A 23077-nucleotide genomic window follows, 5' to 3' on the forward strand; every position below is an offset into this window, starting at 1 on the left:
AGACCGTGGAGCCCAACATTTCATCTCCTCTTCGCCCATTCCCCACCCTGCAACCCTCCTATGACTGTGATTGTAAGATATGAACATACATATAAACACACACATTTGCTGTAGGGGTAGACCCCTCAAACCTGCTCTGTCATTCAATAAGATCATGGTTGATTTGATTTCTCCACAATTCCACTTACTTATCAAGAATCTGTCTACTTCTGTCTTAAAAACATGCAAAAACTTTACTTTCACTGCATTTTGAGGAAAGAGTTTCAAAGATTTATGACCCTCTATGAGAAAAGAATTCTCCTAATTTTTGTCCTATTTTTAAACAGTGATCCCTGGTTTTAGATTCTTCCGCAAGAGGGAACATCCTTTCCTCGTCCATCCAGTTAAGACCCCTCAGGATCTTATACTTTCCAAGCAAGCCAGACTTTACTCTCTCTAAACTCCAGTGACAACTCGCCCATTGCAAATATTAGTCCAGTAAATCTTCTTTGAACTGCTTCCAATGTAGTTACGTCTTCCTTTTAATAAGGTGATGAATACTGTGGACAGCGTTCCAGATGTGGCCTCACTAATGCCCTGTCTATGGGATATTTGCCTTTATTTAGCCGGTGCATGGAATATAGGAGCAGGGAGGTTATGGTGGAGCTGTATAAAACACTTGTTACAGCTAGAGTACTGTGTGATGTTTTGGTCACCACACTATAGGAAGGATGTGATTGCACTAGAAACGGTGCAGGGGAGATTCAACAGGATGTTGTCTTGGCTGGACGCTTCAACTATGAAGAGTGGTTGACTGAGCTGGAGTTGTTTTTCTTAGAGCAGAGAGGACTGAGGGGGAACCTGATTGAGATGTGCAAAATTAGGAATGCCATAGATTGGATAGACAGGAAAAAACTTTTCCCCTTAGAAGAGGAATCAATAAACCAGCAGGTATAGTTTCAAGTTAAGGGGCAGGAGATTTTGGACTTCAGGTAGCACATGAAGATGAAGGCCACATCTTAGGTGACTCTTGCTAGACTCTCTGGTTTGTGGATTTCTATGCCTGGTCTCCGGGATAATTTCCAGATGAGTTGTTGTGGGAACTCATAAGGAGGTTGGCGAATGGCGAAGTCCCAGAAGAAAGCTACTGGAAAGAAGGGGGTGAGAAAAAGTCCACATGCGAATGCTGCTGTCAGTCTTGCAGGACGAAAATGGTGGGGCTGGGTCATTAGTTGGGGCCGCTTCCCTTACGGTGGAAACTCTGACCTAGGTGATAGCGGTGAAGTTGGAGAGGCTGTTTGCCACTCATTTTGAGGTGCTTTGGAGGGAGATAACAAACTCATTTAAAGAGTGGGTGGAGGAGACGATTGCCCCGATGAAGGCGGCAGTGATGAAGACATGGGTTGAGGTGCGGGACCAAGGAGAGAAGTTGAAGGGGGTGGAGGAGGCACTGTCGCAACACAGTGACCAGTTCACCTCGATGGGTGAGGAGCTGCAGAGGGTGGCGGAGGTCAACAAAGGGCTCAGAGGAGGACCGAGTACTGTGCAAAGATGTTTGCTGAGTTGGTGGGGGAGGGGGAAGAACCCGCCTGCTACAAGTTGGACAGGGCACATCGGTCGCTCAGGCTGAAGCCTAAAGTGAATGAACCACCAGGGGTGGTCATAGTCTGCTTTCATAGTTATCACGTGAAGCAGAGACGAGGGGTTGGATTCTCCAACCCCTCCCGCCGGGTCGGAGAATTGCCGGGGGCTGGCGTGAATCCCGCCCCTGCCGGATGCCGAATTCTCCGGCACCGGATATTCGGTGTGGGTTGGAATTGCGCTGCGCCGGTTGGCGGGCCCCCCCCCGGCGATTCTCCGGCCCGCGATGGGCCGAAGTCCCACTGCTGAAATGCCTGTCCCGCCGGCGAGAATCAAACCACCTCTCTTACTGGCGGGACAATGCGGCTCGGGCGGGCTCCAGGGTCCTGGGGGAGATCTGGCCCCGGGGGGTGCCCCCACGGTGGCCTGGCCCGCGATCGGGGCCCACCGATCCGCCGGCGGGCCTGTGCCGTGGGGGCACTCTTTTCCTTCCGCCTTCACCATGGTCTCCACTATGGCGGAGGCGGAAGAGACCCCCATTCCACTGCGCATGCGCGGGGATGCTGTGAGCGGCCGCTGACGCTCCCGCGCATGCGCCACACGGCAAAGAATTTCTGCGCCAACTGGTGGGGCACCAAAGGCCTTTCCCGCCAGCTGGCGGGGTGGAAATCAGTCCGGCGCGGGCCTAGCCCCTCAAGGTAAGGGCTCGGCCCCCCAAGATGTGGAGAATTCCGCACCTTTGGGCGGCGCGATGCCGGACTGATTCGCGCCGTTTTTGGCGCCGGTCGGCGGACATTGTGCCGATTGCGGAGAATCCCACCCCAATGTGAATTGGGGAGGCGTTAACATATGAATATACCAAGATCTGACGTGGAGTTGGCGAGAAGGCGGGCGGCCTTTGGACAGGTGAAGGCAGCATTGTACTTCGCAGTGGAGTGAGATTTGGAGTGGTCTACCCAGCGAAGTTATGAGTAACTAACAATCTGAAGGATATTTATTTTGAGACGGTGGAGGAATTCGTTGAGGCTGAAGGACTGGGGGGTTTTCAGTGGCGGCCATGGAGTGAGTGGTTGGACATTTGCCAGCTCCCGCACGAGGTGTTTTTTTTGGGGACCTTTTCCCTGCTTGCTTGATGTTTTAGTGAAAAAAGGTTTCGAGGTGACTGGAAAAAGTTAAACTCCACTGGTGGTGCTGGTGGATGGATCCACGGACCGGAAATGGGTCGAGCAGAAGGGAGCAGTTGGAGCAAGAGACTCTTTGTGGGCTACAGGTCAAGATGGCGGAGGCTAAAGGGTCAGCTCTGCCTGCCCAGTGGTCAGTGGAGCTGGTGGACGTCTTGAACGAGACGTTCAGCCGGCAGAGGAGGGAAGCCCAGGAAGACCAACCAAGGCGGTGGAACCATTAAAAGTGGGAATTGATCATGTGTAACAGAGGCTGGAGTCCCAGGGCCAGTCTATTCGGAATGTGGAGGAGGTGGAGCACAAGGAGCAGCTTACCTCTTTGGAAGCCGAGATTGGAATGATGCGGGAGACCCAGAAGTGGCTAAAGGAGAAGGTGGAGGATCTTGAGAATCGCTCCCAGTGACAAAGCGGCACAATAGCACAGTGGTTAGCACTGTTGCTTCACAGTGCCAGGGTCCCAGTGATTCCCGGCTTGGGTCACTGTCTGTGCGGAGTCTGCACGTTCTCCCTGTGCCTGCGTGGGTTTCCTCCGGATGCTCTGGTTACCTCCCACAAGTCCTGAAAGAAGTGCTGTTAAATAATTTAGACATTCTGAATTCTCCCTCCGTGTACCCGAACAGGCGCTGGAATATGGCGACTAGGGGCTTTTCATAGTAACTTAATTGCAGTGTTAATGGAAACCTACTTGTGACAATAAAGATTATTATTATTATAAAAGAATCATGGGGATACCTGAAGGTATCAAGGGTGCAGACGCTGGCTTGTATGTAGCCAAAATGCTGGAGAAGCTAATAGGGGAAGGGGCCTCTGGCGATCTACCGGGCGCACAGGGCACTGATGAAGGAGCCGCAGGCAAACGAGCCGCCGAGGGAGATGGTGGTGCGTCTCCATCGATTCCTGGATATTGAGGTGGGCAAGGCAGACGAGGAGGTGCACCTGGGAAGGCAATGCGCTTCGGGTGTACCAGGACCCGGGCGCTGACCTGGCAAAGAGGAGTCGGGTTCAATTGAGTGAAGGCTGCCCTCTTCAAAAAGGGGATGAAGTTCAGGATGCTTAACCTGGCCCGCCTCTGGGTGATTTTTAACAGCCGAGAACATTATTTTGGGACACCAGAGGAGGTGATGGAGTTTTTAAGAGACCATGTACTGGCAGGAGAAGGAGGACATTGAACTGTGGAGGAGCAGTGAGGAGATGTTTGCCTTTTCTGGCTTTGTCTGTCTTTTTTTTTTCTTTTCCTTTGTTGGTTGTTGGAGAACTTCTCTCCTTTGAGATGTTTCGTTGGGTTTGGTGGTGGGATGTTTGATGAGCGTTGAGGGTGAGTGCATCTTTTCTTTTGTTCCATTGTTGTTTGTGTTATGGAAGTATACTGCGGGGGAGGGAGGGGAATCAGTGGGAGGTAGGAGGCTCAGGTGCCTTGGGTGGGTGCTGCCTGGCTAGCTGGGTGGGCAAGTTAATGGGAGCGCAATGGGCAGTGGCCAGGTGGTTAGCGTAGTAGAGGGAGATGGGAATGTTGTTTTGTTCAGCGGAAAGGAGAGGGAGGGGAGGGGAGGGGGTGCTGCTCACAAAGGCGTGGTTGCTGTGGCGCAGCAAGAAGGGGAGTGGTGGGCATCCGAGGGTGGGCCTGGCGGGTTGCGTGCCACAGGCCAGGGGCTGGCCCAAGAAAGGGTATGCTGGACCGGCAGGGGAGGAGGTGGCAGGGTGCCACCCGACCAAATTGGTAACATGGAACATGAAAGGGCTGAATGGACCAGTCAAATGGTCGCTTGTGTTTGTGCACTTTAGGATCTTGAAGGCGGACGTGGCATTTTTGCAAGAGACACACTTGACGGGGGATCAGACTAGGCTAAAGAAAGGGTAGGTAGAGCAAGTCTTTCATTCGGGATTAGATATGAAGACTCGGCGGCTGGCGGTGTTGGTAAATAAATGGGTGGTGTTTGAGATGGGGTACATTGTGGCCGATTCGGGAGTGAGGTTCACGATGGTGAGTGGGAAGCTGGAGGGGATGCCGGTGGTTTTGGTAAATGTTTATGTCACAAACTGGGACAATGTGGAGTTTATGAGGCGGGTGCTGGGGAACATCCCGGACCTGGACTCGCACAGGTTCATCATGGGAGGGGACTTTAACACGGTCATTGAACCAGGTTTGGACCGGTCGAGCCTGAGGCTGGGGAGAGTGTCGGCAATGGTGAAGGAGCTGAAGGGGTTCATGGAGCACATAGCGGGGGTGGATCCGTGGAGGTTTGGGAGGCCGAGGGCGAAGGAGTTCTCGTACTGCTCCCATGTGAACATGGTGTACTCTCGGATTGATTTTTTCATGGTGGACAAGACGTTGCTGGCGGGGGTTGTCGACTTGGAGTACTCGCCGATCGTGGTTTCAGTCCACGTGCCGCACTATGTGGACTTGCAAGTGGACCGGGGTGGGGGGGCAAAACCTCAACTAGAAACTCACCTCTGACCCTTTAATGGCTTATCTAATTTTTTTTCCAAATGCAAGAACTCCGGCAGATCTCCAGCCATAGGCAGCGCCAGTGTCCTCCATCCGGGCAAAACTCACCTCCGGGGCTATTAGACCGGTGAAGGCCAGGTCCTTCAGCCCTGGCACGTCCGAAACCCCACAGATCGCCATCCATGGACACGGCTCCTTTTTAACCCCCAAAATTTCCGACATAGTCTTGAAGAAGGACGCCCAGAAATTGACCAACATCAGGCAGGACTAAGGCATATGCGAGTGGTTCACTGGGCCCCTTGAACAATGCTCACATTTATCCTCCACCCCCAGAAAGAACCCACTCATCTGTGCCATAGTCATGTGCACTCTATGCAGCACTTTAAACTGAATCAAGCTCAGCCTTGCACACAAGGAGGTAGAAATAACCCGATGCCAAACCTCGCTCCACATTCCCCCCCCCCCGCCAAAAGCACAACCCAACTCTTCCTCCCATTTTCCTCCAGCGAAGCCCTCCGCCCCCTCCATCAATTGCCCATAAGTATCACATTTCTTCCCTTCCTCTATTTCATCCAAGGACACCACCTTATCCATTAACAAAGGGGCCAGCAACTGAGGAAACGTAGAGAGTTCCTTCCAAAGAAAGTTCCGTAGGTATCCAAACCCATCTCCCCCTGGCAGCTATGTTCTCCAGCTCAGTAGACCTACTCTCCATGAACAAATCCCTTCACCTCTCGACCCCCCCATACCTCTCCCAGATCTTGTGCGACAAATCCATCCTAGTGGTATAAATCTATGATTCCTATAGACCAGCATCATTAGTGGCATTAATTCCAGTTTGAAGTGCTGTCTAAATTGGTTCCATATTCACAAAGAAGATGTTACCACTGGGCTTGTAGTGTACCTGGCCAGCGAGAACGGAAGAGAAGCAGTAATTGTTATATTACTGGGTCTAGTAATAGGTATCGTTACTAGTTACTATTGATGCCGATAGTCTGATAGTGTGATCCTGAAGAAACCACCAGTCTTCAACTTAAGCAAACTAATTTATTAAAGTAACGATTGATTATATCTGAGTTCGACACTCTACAGAACTATCTCTAGAAATCAAGTAATTAAATATGATTGAATTAACTGATTCACAACTATAAATACTAACTATACTGAGAGCTTTCTAAATACACAACTGCTTACTAAACAGTCCTGGGTAGAAAGAGACCAAGATCCTCCAGGAGCTGATACTTATACTGGATCTTGTAATGCCCTCGAGTGGTAATGCCCTCGAGTGGTAGTGTTACAGCTAGATGTTAGAATTAACCCTTTAGTCATATACACATATACATATCATTACAGTAATAAGTGCCCGCAAACTTAAACCTACACAGGAGGCCACAAACCAACCCCGAGAACACAATCCACTCCCGACCTTTCTCGATATTCGCCGCCCGGTAATACCTCATCAAATTAGGTAATGCCAAGCCTCCCAACTGTCTATCTCTCTGCAGGAACATCCCCTGCACCCAGAGGGTCGTAACCGCCCATACAAAGGTCGAGATCAGCTTGTGAATCCTACCAAAAAATGACCCAGGCAGAAAGATTGGAAGACACTGAAACACAAGGACCTTGGAAATACGTCCATTTTAACCATCTGGACCCTTCCTGCTTGTGATAACTGGAGGGCATCCCATCTCTTCAAATTCGACTTTACCCCTTTCTACCAGGCTGACCAGGTGCAACTTGTGCAACAAGGCCTAATTATGAGCCACCCATATCCCCAGGTACCTAAAACTAGTCCTGGCCAGTTGAAACGGCAATCTTTCCAGTTCAGCTCCCTTCCCCAGAGGATTCACCGGAAATACTTCACTCTTGCCCACGTTCAATCTATATCTTTAGAAGGAACCAAACTTCTCCAACACTTCCATTATCTTACCCACATTAACAAGAGGGTCTGTAACATATAACAAGTCATCCACATACAGGGACATCCAAAGCTCCCTACCTACCCTGTCCATGCCCTTCCACCTGGCCGATGACCAATGTCCAATAGCCAACGGCTCGCTCGCCAAAGCAAAAAGTAACAGAGAAAGTGGACATCCCTGCCTTGTACCGTTGTGGACGGCACAGTGGCACAGTGCCTCAAAGCTCCAGGGACCCGGGTTCAATTCAGGCCTCGGGTGACTGTGTGAAGTTTGCACTTCCTCCCTGTGCCTGTGTAGGTTTCCTCCTTGTGCTCTGGGGCTGGATTCTCTGATTCTGGGGCTATGTCCCCACGCTGACATGGGAACGGTGGCATTTTATGCCAGAAAGAAATGGGGCAAAATGGCCACTGATCCCCCGTTTTGCTGGGGGCTAGCATGTCAGCAGCTTTCTAGCTGCCGATACATCCCGGAGAATTGCCGGGCCAATGGCTGCGCATGGGCACGGCGGCAGCCTGCAGCGGCCGTGCTGTGCTATATGGCGGATGCCACTCATGGACCCGGCCCACAAAATAGTGCCCACCCTTTGGCCGGCTGTCGCACCCCAGACCACAACCCACAGTGCTCCCAGCCCCCAAGAATGTCTCACTCTGCCCGCGGATTGGCCCTCCCCTGACTGCGGCGGCGCTGGACTGAGTCCGTAGCCGCCACGCCGAGTTCCCAATGGGCGAGGCCATAAGTGACCCACTCCGTCGGGAACTCGGCCAGTCAGGGACGGAGCGTCGGAGGGCGGGCCTTAGGCAACGCCCTGAGGCCGTCGATACGTGGCACAGCATACAAGTACGCCGCTTTGGGCGCCGTCCCCGATTCTGTGTTGCTCTTATTAGCCTTAGTTTATTATCTCTGATTATGTCACCTTTGCTCATGAGTCGCCAGGTATCTTTCTGATACCGCCACGTGGTTCAAGCTCGAGTTATGATTAATAAGTCAGCACACCGCTTAGTAAGATTGAAATCAACGGTCATTTATTATGTACAACAAGTAATGCTTACACAATAATGCTACTCTCTATATAGAAACCTACCACTACTGGCCAATACTTAACTTTAGGAAGGGCCCACCAGGTCAGGGAAACGAATGGCTTATCGAATCGGATCTGGCCCGCGGGATTCAAAAGGCTGATACGGGTCGATGGCTAGGAGTCTCTATCGGGTAGCGATCGCTGGAGTCAAACTTATGCTTTCTGGTCGATGTTCTTGCGAAGGTCGCGAGCAGGCGAAGAAGGGAGCGAGAGAGAGATCTGAACTTGGCCCCTCACTTTATAGGGTCCCGGGGCTTCCCGCCTCCCGGGGCGGCCCTTGACCCTGAGTCCCAAGTGATTGGACTTGTTCCCAATCACTGGGTTCGATATGCTCCAATAATGGGGCATTCCTTGATCGGGGGGGGGGGGGTTGCCCACCTTTCTTTGTGTTAGCCTCTCTTGGTGCCGAGAGGTCTGGAGTAGCTTTACAAATGTTAATGTATAGCAATTGTTCCCGGGGATGGCTGTTCACTATGCAGATGGTTGGATTGTCGTGATGTTAAATGGCTGCATGATGTGATCTGCCTGGCTTCCCCCAGAGGCGAATACACTGTTTTACCTGCAGCCGTCCGTTTGAGTCCTGTTGGCTGCTTTTCCCATCAGCCTTTTCGGTTAGCCATTTTATATCGGGTTTTGGCCAAATTAATCGGGAATCAGCCATTTTAGGTGGCTACATCTGTCGTAAACTTTGATTCTCCGGCCAATCGCTGAATGTGACTTTAGTGTCAGCGACCGGAGAATCCGACCCCTGGTTTCCTTCCACAGTCCAAAGATGTGTAGGTTAGGCGGATTGGCCATGTTAAATTGCCCAAAACGTGTCCAAAATGTTAGTGGGATTACTGGGTTACGGGGATAGGATGGGTAGGCTTAAGTAGGGTGCTCTTTCCAAGGACCAGTGCAGACTCGATGAGCCGAAAGGCCTCCTTCGGCACTGTAAATTTTATGGTACCCCTATACAACTGAAAGTACCCAAACTTAATGAATTGGTGTGAACGCTCGCTGTGGCGGCCCTATACAAAAGCCCCTATCCACAAAATCAACTGTGGCCCAAAATCAAACCGCCCTAATACCTCAAGAAGGCACCCCCACTTCATCCGGGCAAAAGTTTACTCGCGTCCATAGAGATGATAGCCTCTGGCTTGGCCCCTAATGAGAGCGACAGCACCACATTCAGGGGTCTCCTATCGTTGGACGATAATTGTCAGCCTTTAACAAACCCAGTCTGATCTTTGGAATTTACCCCCGGCAGGCAGCCCACCAAATGAGCTACCAACAGCTTTGCATCAGCATTCAACAGAGAGATGGGCTGATATGACCCACACTCCATGGGATCTTTATCCTTCTTCAGGATTAAGGAAATGGATACGTGTTCCAATGTGGCCGGCAACACCTCCGGGCAAAGAATTGTTAAACATGTCCAACAGATAAAGTCCCATTTCTGTGCAAATGTTTTATAAAATCCCACTGGGAAACCTTCTGGGACCGGTGCCTTCCCAGCCTGCATAGAACAGATACATTTCATAACTTCCACGAGCCCAAGCGGTGCCTCCAGCTCCTGCCCTCTTTCCCTTTCCACCACATGGAAAACCAACCTATCCAAGAACCGTACCAACATTGAGTCTTCCTCCAGAGGCTCAGACCTGTATGGCCCCCGGTAAAAGGTCTCAAATACCCCATTAACCTTTTCTGGATCAGAAACCGATCCTTCCCCCAGGTCCTTAACCTAAATTATTTCCCGAGAAGCCGCCTGCCGCCTCAACTGATGAGCCAATAACTGACTGGCCTTCTCCCCATACTCTTAAATCGTCCCTCTCACACGACGAAGCTGGCTAACTGCTTTCCCCATTGAGAACAACTCAACCTCTTTCTGGAGCTTCTTCCTCTTCGCCAACAGCTCTATGTTGACGGTCTACCGCAAGAACAGACCACCAATTTCTGCCTCCCCACCCTCCCCGACCTGTCTCTGTGAGATTTAATCAAAATTAACTCCCCGCCCCCCCCCCAACTCCCCCCTAATAATGCCTTTAATGCCTCCCAGAACATGGAAGGTGAGACCTCCTCATTCTTATTAACTCCACATAGGTCCCAATAGCGGATGATATCCTCTCGCACACTCCCTTGTCTGCGAGCAATGCCGCATCCAGCCACCACGGTGGTCGCTGAGCGTAAACATTAAGCAAATCTGACCACAATGATTGTTCAATATGTTAATTTGTGGTGAATTGAACAGTTTAATCAATTTGTACCTGACCTCTTCTTACTTACCAGGTGCTTTTTAGGTTTACTTTTGAAAAGAAAATGAGTACATGTATCTTGTTCATATCAAATCAGAATAGCTTGTTTAAATTTCTGAGGTAATTAACCACAATGTGAGCATGTATTGAGGAGGGTGTGGATCATGCAATGCACTTGTGGGTTTGACTGACACCACTGAACAGAAGAAGGTGTCTGTGGCAGCCCCAAAATGGCATTTTCTACATTTGCATAGACCTGTTGAGCACAAGTTTTGCCAATCTGATGAGTGGCCATTGAATGTGACCAAAATTGAGCTATTGGATATTAGACAAAGAAAACATGTTAAAGGTAGAAGGGACATGTGGCTAAAAATATTTAAATAATTTCTTGTCTTTATATTTTAGTGTGGAAAACCACTTCCAGGTCTCACAAAACAGGATGATTGTTGTGGGAGTGTCGGAATATCGTGGGGATACCATAAATGTACAAAATGTCCTCCAACACCAGGTAAACCATCAAGGTTTTTAAGAGTTATAACATGAATCCTTAGTGCTGGAGAATCCACTAGATGTTAGCCAGATTATCAGGCCTGTCTGAACATTATTAACATTTCCATTATCATTGACTAGGTACCTTTAAAGAGTCACACCCAAAACCTTATTCTTTTTAATCTTTACTGATGAGCATCCTTTCTTTGTGAACATAGTTGATGAAAGTTCTTCAACCTAAATTATGCTGGAATGTACATTGGTTTCTATGCCGACGTGCTAATAGACACTTGCACTGACATTTTCTGAGAATCTCATGACTATAGATTGGAATGTAAAAACCAGTGTAAAACAAACAGAAATCAGCAGGAATAATCCTTTTTTTAAAATTCCTGTTCATCTTATTGATATTATGAAAATTGAGGTTTGAACTAATAAAGCTATCACATATATTAAGCTCATAATGCTTACAATAATACAATTTTGGGAGCTTTCCTTAATGTAAAAAATTCTGATATCATAAAAAGCACACAAAGATACAGAAAATTACAATGGAGAGAATTTTAACTGCCAATGGGGCGAGGCTTTAGGTATGGACGGGAGAGTGGGAGGAGGGTTAAATATCCAAACATGCTGGGGTGTCAGCAGCCCAACCTGATCATGCCTGTTTCCAGTTATTACTGCGGTGAGTGGGAAACCCACATGGAAATGATGGGTAAATGATTTAAATATTCAGACTTTGGGTGGCGGCATGTAGGTGGAGGTCGCATGTTAGGTGGCTCCTGCTAGAGTCTCTGGTTTTTTACTTTTATGTCCTGTTTCAGTGGTAGTTTGTGGATGAGTTGGTGTGGGAAGTCGAGGAATGGGAAGTCCCAAACGAAAGGTGCTGGAAAGAAGGGGGAAAGCGAATGTCCGCCGGCGAGTGCAGCTGTGAGTCCTGCGGGAAGTAAGATGGCGGGTGCTGGGTCGCCAGGTGTAGTCACTCCCCTCATGGTGGAATGTCTGACTGAGGTGATGTCGGTGGATTTGGAGAGGCTGTTTGCCAAGCATTTTGAGGTGCTTTGGAGGGAGATAATGGTGTTGCTGAAAGAGTGGGAGGAGGCAATTGCCCCAGTAAAGGCGGCAGTGATGAAGATGTTGGATGAGGTGCGGGAGCAAGGGGAGAAGTTGAAGCGGGTGGAGGTGGCACTGTAGCAACATAGTGACCAGTTCACTTTGATGGGTGAGGAGCTGCTGAGGGTGGCAGAAGTTTTGGGCACGTGAGGCCTGGTTACTGAGGAAGAGGAGGGGAGGAGCAGGACTCAGACGGGGGACACCACACTAGCCAATGAAGGTTGGCTAGTGAACGGGAATGTGGTGGAGGGAGGGGCCGCAGTTATTGGAGCTTTGTCAAGCAGGTTTTGATGAACCTCGGAGGTGTGAATAGTGGGGGGAGGGGATCAAAAGGGGGTTGGGGGAGGGGGCGGTGGAGGCGGGGGGGGGCAGTGGAAGGGGGTGGGGTTGCTCATCTCTCCCTTTGGCACCCCAGGCTGAGGAAGAGGATCAAGATGTCGGGAGTGGTGAAGCTGGGAATTGGGCCTAAAGAAGATGGAGGGGGAGGGTGACTCTCGGAAGGGTGTTGAAGATGTCAGGGGGTGAAGCTGATCTCATGATGCTGAAAGATTACAGTGGACATTAGTTTGTGCAAATGTGAATATACTGACATATATCGTGACAATGTTCATCCATGCAACCACTTGTGCTCAAATTGTTTTGATATTCCGAGGTCTACTACCATGTCTGTGTTATTCATTAAGGCCCTGCCTTCTCAACCTTGCCCTTCGTCTGAGGTGTGGTGACCCTCATGTTAAATCACCACCAGCCTGCTGTCTCAAATGTTGAGAGCAGCCCATGGTCCTAGGGACTGTAGCAACTTTCTTTTTGGTCTGGTTCAGCCTCTACAATTGTGAAAGACAGGAATGGAGTTGGTCGCTAGGGAGAAAAGTTTGGTTGAGACCACAGATAATGGCCTTTGTTTTCCCAATGCTTAGTTTGAGGTTTATTATTATTTAGCAAATGCAAATCCTCAATTCCAAGCAATAGCCTCCTCATTTGCTGTGTTTCAGGCGAGCAGTTTGCCACTTAGTCTGTAGCAGGACATTTCTTGGTAACTTGCAGCATTGTTGGTGTTCTTCCACAAGTGAATAAGGGGTTTGTACTGAATGAAGCCCCAATGGTGGAGCTTGGTTGCACAGGGGCCCAGACCTGTTCTGAACCTATTTAGCAAGGACCGCTATCGCTATGGCAGTTCAAAGGTTGCCATTCGATAGATGGGGTTTGTCATGAGGAACTTGTTGACTGTGTATGTTTCCCATTACTTGACCCAAACAATGTCTGCTGGGAGATCTTGCTCAGGAAGGTTGCTCCATATGGAGTGCCAATATGGAAGGCCAAATGTAGATGGTTGAGCATGTCATTATTGCATGTTAAATGAGATGCAGCACAGATGGTTTCAAACAGCTTGTAGTTTTTTTGTCAGACAGTGGCTGTGTGGTGGAGTGATGTTTGCAAGAACAGAAGTCAGGGGAAAGGTGTTGAGCAGAGAGTTCCAGTTAGGATGTGCATTATTGCATTCATTTGAGTGTCAACAAGATGTATGTGTGATGGCCCTTTGCCATGCAGGTGCACAGTACTCTGCTGCATTGGAGGCAATGTCTGCTCATCCAGTATTGTATGTCAGACAAGCAGTCTGACAAATTTAAGTCAGTGGGGGTAAGAGGAGTGGGGACAATGTTGAGAGTAATGGTGGGAAGGTAGAACTGGGTGTTGTCAAGAAACATGTGGAAAACTGATGCTGTGTTTTTGGATCGTGTTATGAGGGGCAACATGTGGATGAAAAATATATGGGGCCAAGGATATATCCTGAGGGGATACTGGAGGTAACAGTGCAAGAACAGAAAAATGAGCCAGTGCAGATGATTCTCTGACTGATTAGATAAGAATGGAACCAAGAGAGTGCAATTCCAGCCAGTTGGAAGACTGTCTGGGCGGGGTGGTTAGCGAAAGGTGTAGCCTCGCAGGGAGGCTTCATTTTAGGGTATAGTGTCATCACCCCTCAGTCGGGTTTGCATCTAATTAAATTGCCTGGTTGAAATTAAATTACTGATATTATCATATTTCTGATGTGTCCTATATGCCATATAAATGTAATGTATGGCAATTTATGAAATTATGCTCAACAGGATATTTAAATATAACCTCTATAAGTGTCTTTAGAAATTGAGATGACAATAAACAGATTTTTCCCAATCCATTAAAAGTTAAGATATCTTGGGCTTTATTTCAAGAACCATTTAATTATGCAATTTATTTTGATGGATTGTTGGAAAACAGTTTATGCTTGGAACAAGGTTACTTGCTCAGTATTCAGCATTATACTTGGAAGATGTTTATGCATATTGGGAATACATCGGATGTGAATTGGTCCTCAGGAATTCTAATTTTTAATCTGAATCATCAGTGAAATAAAAACGCATTTATTTTGCGTGAAAATAAAACTTGAATTTTAAATCAACAAATTGCAATGTGCTTGTTCAGTGGAACTGAATATTATAGTGTGTTAGGAAGTTTAATTTCCCATTGACGCCTCGAATCTAGGCATTTCTTGATTGTTGTTAATGTTGAAATAAGTTCATGCAGGTTTTAGTAACCCCAATCCATAGGAGTACCTGCCTTTGTAATCAAAGCAATTGGAAAACCATAGCTGCCTTTTTATTTTGGGACTAATGAAAATGTTACCAATTGATTGGAATGGAAATTAAAATTGTGGTTTGTAAAATGGGTGGCTGATGCACAACATTAATTTTATGCTCAGGCATCAAGTTGAAAATATACCCCAGAATCATAGTGTGAAATGAGATGAGGATGAAGGCAGCCCAATAAACTAGGGAGCAAGTGGGATTAATAAGCAATTCAAAACTATTTCTGCTGACAGTGTTGAATACCTTAGTGAGATTTATGAAAGTAAGGTAAAGGGGAATACTCTGTTTCCTACAATTATCTTGTGGTTGGCGTATGGAAAACATAGGAACATGGGAAGTGGGACCAGGAATGGGTCATTTGGCTCCTCAAGCCTGCTCCACATTCAAGAAAATCATGGCCGATCTTCTACCTCAATGCCATTTTCCCACACTATCCCCATATCCCTTGGAAGTCTTTAATATATAGAAATCTACCGGTGTCTGCTTTGAATATCCTGAATAACTAAGCCTCCACATTCCTCTGAGGGTAGAGAATTCACCACCGCCAAGGGAAGAAATTGCTCACCTCAGTCCAAACTATCCTACCACTTATTCTGAGACTGTGTTCTCTGATTCTAGACACTTCAGACATGGTAAGCATCCTTCCTTCATCTATTCTGTCGAACCTCGTAATAATTATGTATGTTTCACTGAGATCACCTCTCATTCTTCTAAACTCTAGAGAATACAAGCCCAGTCTACTGAATTACTCCTCATTGGATGATCCCACCATCCCAAGAATCAGTCTGATGAAACAAGCAAAATACTGCGGATGCTGGAATCTGAAACAAGAACAGAGGATGCTGGAAAAACTCAACAGGTCTACCACCATCTGTAAATAGAGAAAGCAGAAATAAACTATCAAGTCCTTTGGCTCTTTGCCAAAACTGAAGGGAGGGAGAATGTGTTAGAGTTGTGAGAGATTGCAACAAAAAGTAGCAACTCTAAGAACAAAAGACAGGTGGCCCGGTGTTTGGTAGCTTTAGATTGTACATGTTCATCCTTGGCCTGCTGAAATGCCCGAGTGAATCCCAGTGCAAGCTGGAAGAGCAGTATCTCATTCTGCGTTTGGGCACGCTGCAGCCCTCGGGCACTCAATGGTGAGTTCGGTAGATTTCGATTGTGACCTTTCTTGTCCACGTTAAACCTCTTTTTAAAAATATCCCATACATGTAATGCATCAATGCTACCCCCCACCCCTCCCACATCGGGCCATCTGTCTTTTGTTCGTAAAGTTGTTACTTTTTGTTGCAACCTCTCACATCTCTAACACATTATACCTCCCTTCAGTTCTGATGGAAAGCCAAGGACTCAAACCATTAACTCTGCTTTCTCTCCTTACAGGTGCTGTCAGACCTGCTGAGTTTTCCCAGCACCACCATCAGTCTGGTGAACCTTTGTTGCACTGCCTCTATGGCAAGTATATCCTTCCTTGGGTAAAAAAACCAAAACTGTGCATAATACCCCAGGTGCGGTGGGATTTATATAATTGAAGAAAGACATCTTAATTCCTGTACTTAAATCCTCTTGAAGATCATGTCCACAGTAGATCTGCTGACAAAGAAACCACATTGTGCTTCTGTATATGCTCAGCCTGCAAGTAAAGGGAATCTTTTAAGTTTGACCCTTACAAAGATCTTCCTGGTGACATTAAAAAGTGATATTCCCCTGTAGTTGTTGTAGTCTCCTCTTTTGAAACATTGACTATCGCACTGGGACTCATGAGCTAGCAAAAGAGGGAAATGGCAACACCACCTTTTAGCTGACTTACACTACCATGGCAACCTGTGACCACAGCAGCTGGCATCAGGCAGGATTAAGCATGGAATTAAATTATTTTGTTCAGTATGGTAAGTTGATAAATCATTTTTTAAAACAGAAGCATGCAGTATCCTTGATTTTAACAGATTTGTGGGAAATTTCTATCTGCCAGGTTTGGGGTGCTGGTGGTAGGTTCAGTTGCATGCAGGGGTTAAAAGTCCAGAAAGATAATGGTGATATATCCCGGCTCTCATTAGCATTCAACAAGACGCATTCAGGAGAGGCAAGGAAGCCCACTTGATGAAAGTGTCAGGTCGGAGGGTAGCTCAGTGGTTAGCACTGTGGCTTCACAGCGCCAGGGTCCCAGGTTCGATTCCCGGCTTGGGTCACTGCCTGTGCGGAGTCTGCACGTTCTCCCTGTGTCTGCGTGGGTTTTCTCCGGGTGCTCCGGTTTCCTCCCACAAGTCCAGAAAGACGTGCTGTTAGGTATTTTGGGCATTCTGAATTCTCACGAACAGCTGCCGGAATGTGGCGACGAGGGGATTTTCACAGAAACTTCATTATAGTGTTAATGTAAGCCTACTTGTGACAATAAAGATAATTATTAATTAGATAGTTCAGTATGTTAAACAAAAGAGAAAATGCTGGAAAATCTCAGCAGGTCTGGCAGCATCTGTGAGGAGAGAAAAGAGCTAACGTTTCCAGTCCGTTGACGCTTTGTCAAAGTCATCGGACTCAAAACGTTACATCTTTTCTCTCCCTACAGATGTGCCAGACCTGCTGAGATATTCCAGCATTTTCTCTTTCATTTCAGATTCCAGCATCCGCAGTAATTTGCTTTTATTCAGTATGTTAAATATCAATTGAGTGATAATTTAACCATCTATTCTGACTTTTAATAGCCAACGCACAGATTTTCCGTGTTGTGAGGTTAAGCAGGAAGTTTTTTCCCTACTTTGTTCAAAAATAATGAAATAAGATTCAAAAGATAATTCCCATGTCTGAAATAGGTGAGTATGCTACTTGCCCATTTACAGGTCCACCTCGAATTGCGTCAGTGAGAGTCGTAAGTACCTATAGGGTTCTAGGGCCCTCCCATCCTCCAATTTTCAATTGGCAGCAGCCGATTTTTCATGTAACAAATGAGAAGTTAACAAGTGAAAATCCTCTCAAATAAACGTGATCACAAAATAATTTACCAGAAATCCTTGGACAAAGATCAACATTGGATATTGTCCCGGTCTTGCTGCATTTGGACATGGACTGCTTCATTATCTGAGGAGTCACGAATGGTGCTGAACATTGTGCAGTCACCTGCGAACATTCCCACATCTGACTTTATGATGGGAGGTCATTGCTGAAGCAGATGAAGATGGTTGGGCCTGGTTGTATATTTTAAGCAGATAACTAATATGCTAGATAAGGAAGTGTCTATGGATGTTATTTATATTGACTTCCCAAAGCACCCTCTATTGATCCTAACTGCAATGTTCAGAAACATTCTTGTTATGATTGACAGCTGCTGACCACTTCAATAATACAAATGCTTTCTGCAGTTAGAAAAGAGGAAGTGAATCACTTCACTGGTCTGGCTTGCTCATTAGCTGTCAAGCAGAGCAGTTCAGAGTGAGAAAGCCACTTCCGCGTTTAAACAGGTCAGACCAGGATGACGATGTTGAACTGAGGGTTGCTTGAGATCACCATGTCAATAGTAATCTTCAGGTTGCATAAAGCTGGAAGGGGCAGTCCAGACACAGGGCCCTCGGTCAACACCTTACCCACAGTCTGAGCCCACCCAATCCCCAGGACCTTTGGGGGACCCTGTTTCTTCAACCTGACAGCAGCAGAGGGGCACTGGAGCAATGAGCTGACCCACTTGACCCCACTCAGAGTCCAGCATGCCAGGCCAGGGTGTCAGTGCCATTGTGCCAGTGCACCATTGGCAATGCCAGGGAGCGATGACTGAATAGGGGTGGCTGAAGAGGTGGGTGGCTGAAGGTGGCGGTAGGTGGTGGCTGAAGGGAGGTTGGCTGGAGGGGGGGGGGGTCAGGTCACCCTCTTGTGTGATATGGAGGGGGTGACCCGTCATTCCGTGGTTGTGGTGGAAGATGACCCTCCTTGATGAAGGGTTGGGGTACTGTCGTTGTCAAGGGGGGGTCAACATTTGCATTGTGTACGGGAGGGGACCTGTCTATGGGTGTTAGGATCAGGGCGCCATCCAAAATGGCAGCCCGACGGAAGTGACTGCAGGGAAACTGGCATGTTCAGCACTATGCACATTTTTGCATAATCACGCCCCGTTGACGCTCCTAGCGTCAGCGGGACATAGTCCCGATTCTCCACTGGTGGGAGGGCGGACTTGGACTCTGGAATGGAGAATCACGGCCAATTTCTTTCTCTCAGAGAGTTGTTAGTCCATGGAATTCTCTATCCCAGAGAGTAGTGGACGCAGGCTCTTTGAATGTTTTTAAGGATGTTGCACGGAGAGGAAAGTAGAGTTGAGGCCACAATCAGATCAGCCATGATCTTATCAAATGGCGAGCTGGCTCAAAGGACCTACCAGGGTGCCAAGCTGACAGTGCCAAAGTGCATGGTGCCAGTGGGAACACCAGGGTGCCACCCTGCCCAGAGCCTGACCACCCTGGGGCCTCTGAAAGACCCCCCCATGTACCATTACGCCTTGGTCCATGTCTATCGAAACCCATGCACGGCCGTTAGTTCCCGGATCCCATGAGAATCTGGAGCAGATGTATTTAAATGAGCCCAATTGGCTCACTCAAATATGCTAATTTGGATCTCACCCAACGAGGGTAAGATCCTGATTGCGACACATTTTGAGCATTGAGAATCTTGCGAGAGGGAGATTCAATGGCCTCGAAACGTCACCAAGTCAGGCGCGACGAGTCCATTAAATTATGCCCAATAAGTTTTTTCTGGGCTATGATTAATCACGCAAGGTTATTTGTAACTCACTTTATAATGACATAAACTTTCCACCAGCTGAAGCTGTGACTGACAAAAACTGTAATTGTTTCCTTCTTTTTGTGCACTTTTTTGGCCACTACCCGCAGAGACAAAGCAGTTTGCCCTTTTTAAGATTCATACAATAGCATCACTCGTAAAATATAATTTCACAGTGCAAATACAGCATTGTAGCAACTGGAGGTACATCAGACATTAATATTTCAAATGTATAAATCCAGAGTAATGAGTATATTTAAGCCTGAAAATGTTCAATCAAAATTATGCCTTGATTCCATTCGTAATGTAACAGGCATGTCCAGTAAATCAGAGTCCAGCAATCATTCATGTGCAGTTCATTACAGTTGCTGTATCCTTTTATTTTAGCTTTCAGAAGTTTATTTGGAAACTTACAAATAATCTTAAAGCTTCTTTAAACATAAATCATTTTATTGTTCCAAGCTTTTTTGCTTGACTTTTTCTGGAGCAGGATTTTCTATTACGCATGATGGTATTTACATCATGGTGGTTAATTTTAAACCCATTTTGATAGACGTAAACACAATGGTAAAATGGCAGTACAGTACTTACCACCCTGTTTACCATCAATTAAGTCCACCATCATATTGAATTTGGAAAGTGTGACATTGAGAAATGTACAGAACTGTAAGTGTAAATGTTATGTAAGTGTAAGTGAATTTGGAAAGTGTGACATTGAGAAATGTACAGAACTGTAAGTGTTATGTCCAAGTCAACCACTAGAGGGAGCTAGATGCAAAACTATATAAGAACATAAGAACTAGGAGCAGGAGTAGGCCATCTGGCCCCTCGAGCCTGCTCCACCATTCAATGAGATCATGGCTGATCTTTTGTGGACTCAGCTCCACTTTCCGGCCCGAACACCATAACCCTTAATCCCTTTATTCTTCAAAAAACTATCTATCTTTATCTTAAAAACATTTAATGAAGGAGCCTCTACTGCTTCACTGGGCAAGGAATTCCATAGATTCACAACCCTTTGGGTGAAGAAGTTTCTCCTAAACTCAGTCCTAAATCTACTTCCCCTTATTTTGAGGCTATGCCCCCTAGTTCTGCTTTTACCCGCCAGTGGAAACAACCTGCCCACATCTATCCTATCTATTCCCTTCATAATCTTATATGTTTCTATAAGATCCCCCCTCATCCTTCTAAATTTCAACGAGTACAGTCCCAGTCTACTCAACCTCTCCTCGTAATCCAACCCCTTCAGCTCTGGGATTAACCTAGTGAATCTCCTCTGCACACCCTCCAGTGCCAGTACGTCCTTTCTCAAGTAAGGGATTATAAAGCATATAAAGCATAGATGCTAAGCTTTCTGGGAGAGTATTGAGGAGAAGGCTTGGAGACAGACTGTAGGAAAGCTAGTGTGAGTGAGAGCAGATCTTAGTTATTAGGCTGGATTCTCCGCCCTACCATGCCACATTTCTGTTAGATTAGTGGTAGATGAGTGTAGATTGTATATTTATTGTCAATTGTTAATTATAAAGAAGTAAGAGGTCAAATTCAATTAAGTAGTGTAAACAAATCTTTAGCTTTGTTTAATAGAAAAGCTAGTTATGGTCTTTGTGAACTCTATGCCAACCATCCTAGGATCTGAACCACAAAATACACCACGGAAAGAACCCGAGCAGTCAAGCTCTCACCTTTATCAAATGGCAGAATTTCTTCAATAGGAGTCCAATGATGCACATTGCACCGACACGGAATATTAATCAGAAACAGCAAGGGAGCTGAATGGAGGGCGACACAAGGAAAGTAAACAGATGTTCTACAGAATAGAAAGCAGGATGACCATTTGGAGCAAAAATAGTGCACACACATGAATATGTTTGGATTACTAGATTTTGCTAGAATCAGGGGTGGTTTATTCCAGATTGTAGACATTAACATCAGAATGTTTTAGGCAATTCTGATTCATCCCTGGGATAATGTCAAATGATGTAGTGAGACCTGGAATTTACAACTGAGAGAAGCACGTAAGTTGCCTGTGGTTGTCAACATGTCAATTAGTCGGCATCTGACTGCCGTGTCAGGCAGTTGACAGGCAGACATCTCCCCATGAATTGCAGAAGCCTACAATAGAAGGCTGCAGTGAATTAAAGCCCAAAGCTGTGGAATATTTCCCTTAAAGTGCTCCACCTCAATTGCTGTCTCTGCTCCTTTAAGAATCTTCTTCAAACCTAAGTCTATCTGTCTTAGCTTCTTATGTGTTCATTGTTAGGTTTTTGTGGAATTTTAACCTAAAGAAAAAAGGGTGGATTTAGGTAAAGTCAGGGGTTAAAGTCTTAAAAATCAGATTCCCAACTCACTGAGGCCAAAATGCCAGCTGGCTGGCAACCTATTCCAAGGAAGGAAGTTTGTTCTTTAATCCGATAATGAGGGGCCTCCCGGTGGCGGCCAGGGTGTGAGTGGTTGCGCACTTGGCAGCTCCCACACGAGGCTGCTTTCTTTGGACCTTTTCCCTGCTTGTAGGGTGGATGTTTTGCAGAAAAGAGGTGTAGGACTGGCTGGAGAAGAGTTTGACTCCATTCGTGGGGCTGGTGGATGGATCCACGTATCAGAAGTGGGTCAAGAAGAAGGGAGCAGTTGGAGCAAGAAAATCTTCATGCGTCACAGGACAAGATGGCGGAGGGTAAATGGTCTGCCTTGCCTGCCCAGTGGTCGACGGAGCAGCTTGTGGACTTTCTAACTGAAAAGCTTAGCCGGCAGAGGAAGGAGGCCCAGGAGATTCTAGCCAAGGCTGTAGAGCCATTAAAAACGGGAATTGACCGGGTGGAGCAGAGGCTCGAGTCCCAGGGCCACGCCATTCGGAAAGTGGAGTAGGCGGTGGGGGTGCACGAGGAGTAGCTTGCCTCGTTGGTGGCAGAGATAGGTGTGATGCGGGAGATTCAGCGGTTAAAGGAGAAGGTGGAAGATTTTGAGAACTGTTCCCGGAGGCAGAACCTAAGAATCATGAGGATGCATGAAGGCATCGAGGGAGCGGATGCTGGTGCATATGTAGCCAAGATGTTGGAGAAGATGGTGGGAGGGCTGCTTTGACCGTCCCTGGAGGTCGCCGGAACGCACATGGTGCTGATTAGGAAGCCGTAGGCGAAATAGCCACCAAGGGCGAAGGTGGTGCGTCTTCACCGGAGAAGATACTGAGATGGGTGAGGCAGAGGAGGAGGCGTGCTTGGGAGGGGAGCGAGCTTCTGGTGTACCAGGACCTGGGCGCGAACCTGGCGAAGCGGAGAGCCGGGTTTAACCTGGTGAAGGCTGCCCTCTTTAAAAAGGTGTGAAGTTTGGGATGTTGTACCTAGCCCACCTCTGGGTGACTTTTAATTGTCAAGAGCACTATTTTGGAACACCAGAGGAGGCGATGGAGTTTGTAAGGGTCAATGGACTGAAGGGGAAGGAGGACATTGAACTGTGGAGGAGGTGTGAGGAGATTGATGTTTTTTCGGTCTGCTTTTTCTTGGATCTTTGTTTTTGTTAGTTGTTGGAGAACTTTTCTCCTTCAAGATGTTTTGATGCGATTGAGGGTGAGTTCCTAAGAAGGGGTATGGTTGATCGGCAAGGGGGTAGAGTGGGGTGTCCTCTGACCAGGCTGGTCACATGGAACGTGAGGGGGCTGAATGGGCTGGTGTTTTC

General features: G+C 47.3%; 1 protein-coding gene across 1 annotated transcript in view; it reads left to right on the forward strand.

Moving 5' to 3' along the window:
* LOC140404691 (latent-transforming growth factor beta-binding protein 2-like) overlaps nt 1–23077 on the forward strand; it is a 685726-nt gene that overhangs the window by 220634 nt on the left and 442015 nt on the right. Inside the window, exon 8 of the mRNA XM_072493356.1 lies at nt 10824–10926. Within this exon, the coding sequence (XP_072349457.1) occupies nt 10824–10926 (103 nt within the window). The remainder of the gene's footprint in view (nt 1–10823; nt 10927–23077) is intronic.

This window comes from Scyliorhinus torazame, chromosome 2, assembly GCF_047496885.1.
Source record: "Scyliorhinus torazame isolate Kashiwa2021f chromosome 2, sScyTor2.1, whole genome shotgun sequence".
NCBI classification, from domain to species: Eukaryota; Metazoa; Chordata; class Chondrichthyes; order Carcharhiniformes; family Scyliorhinidae; genus Scyliorhinus; species Scyliorhinus torazame.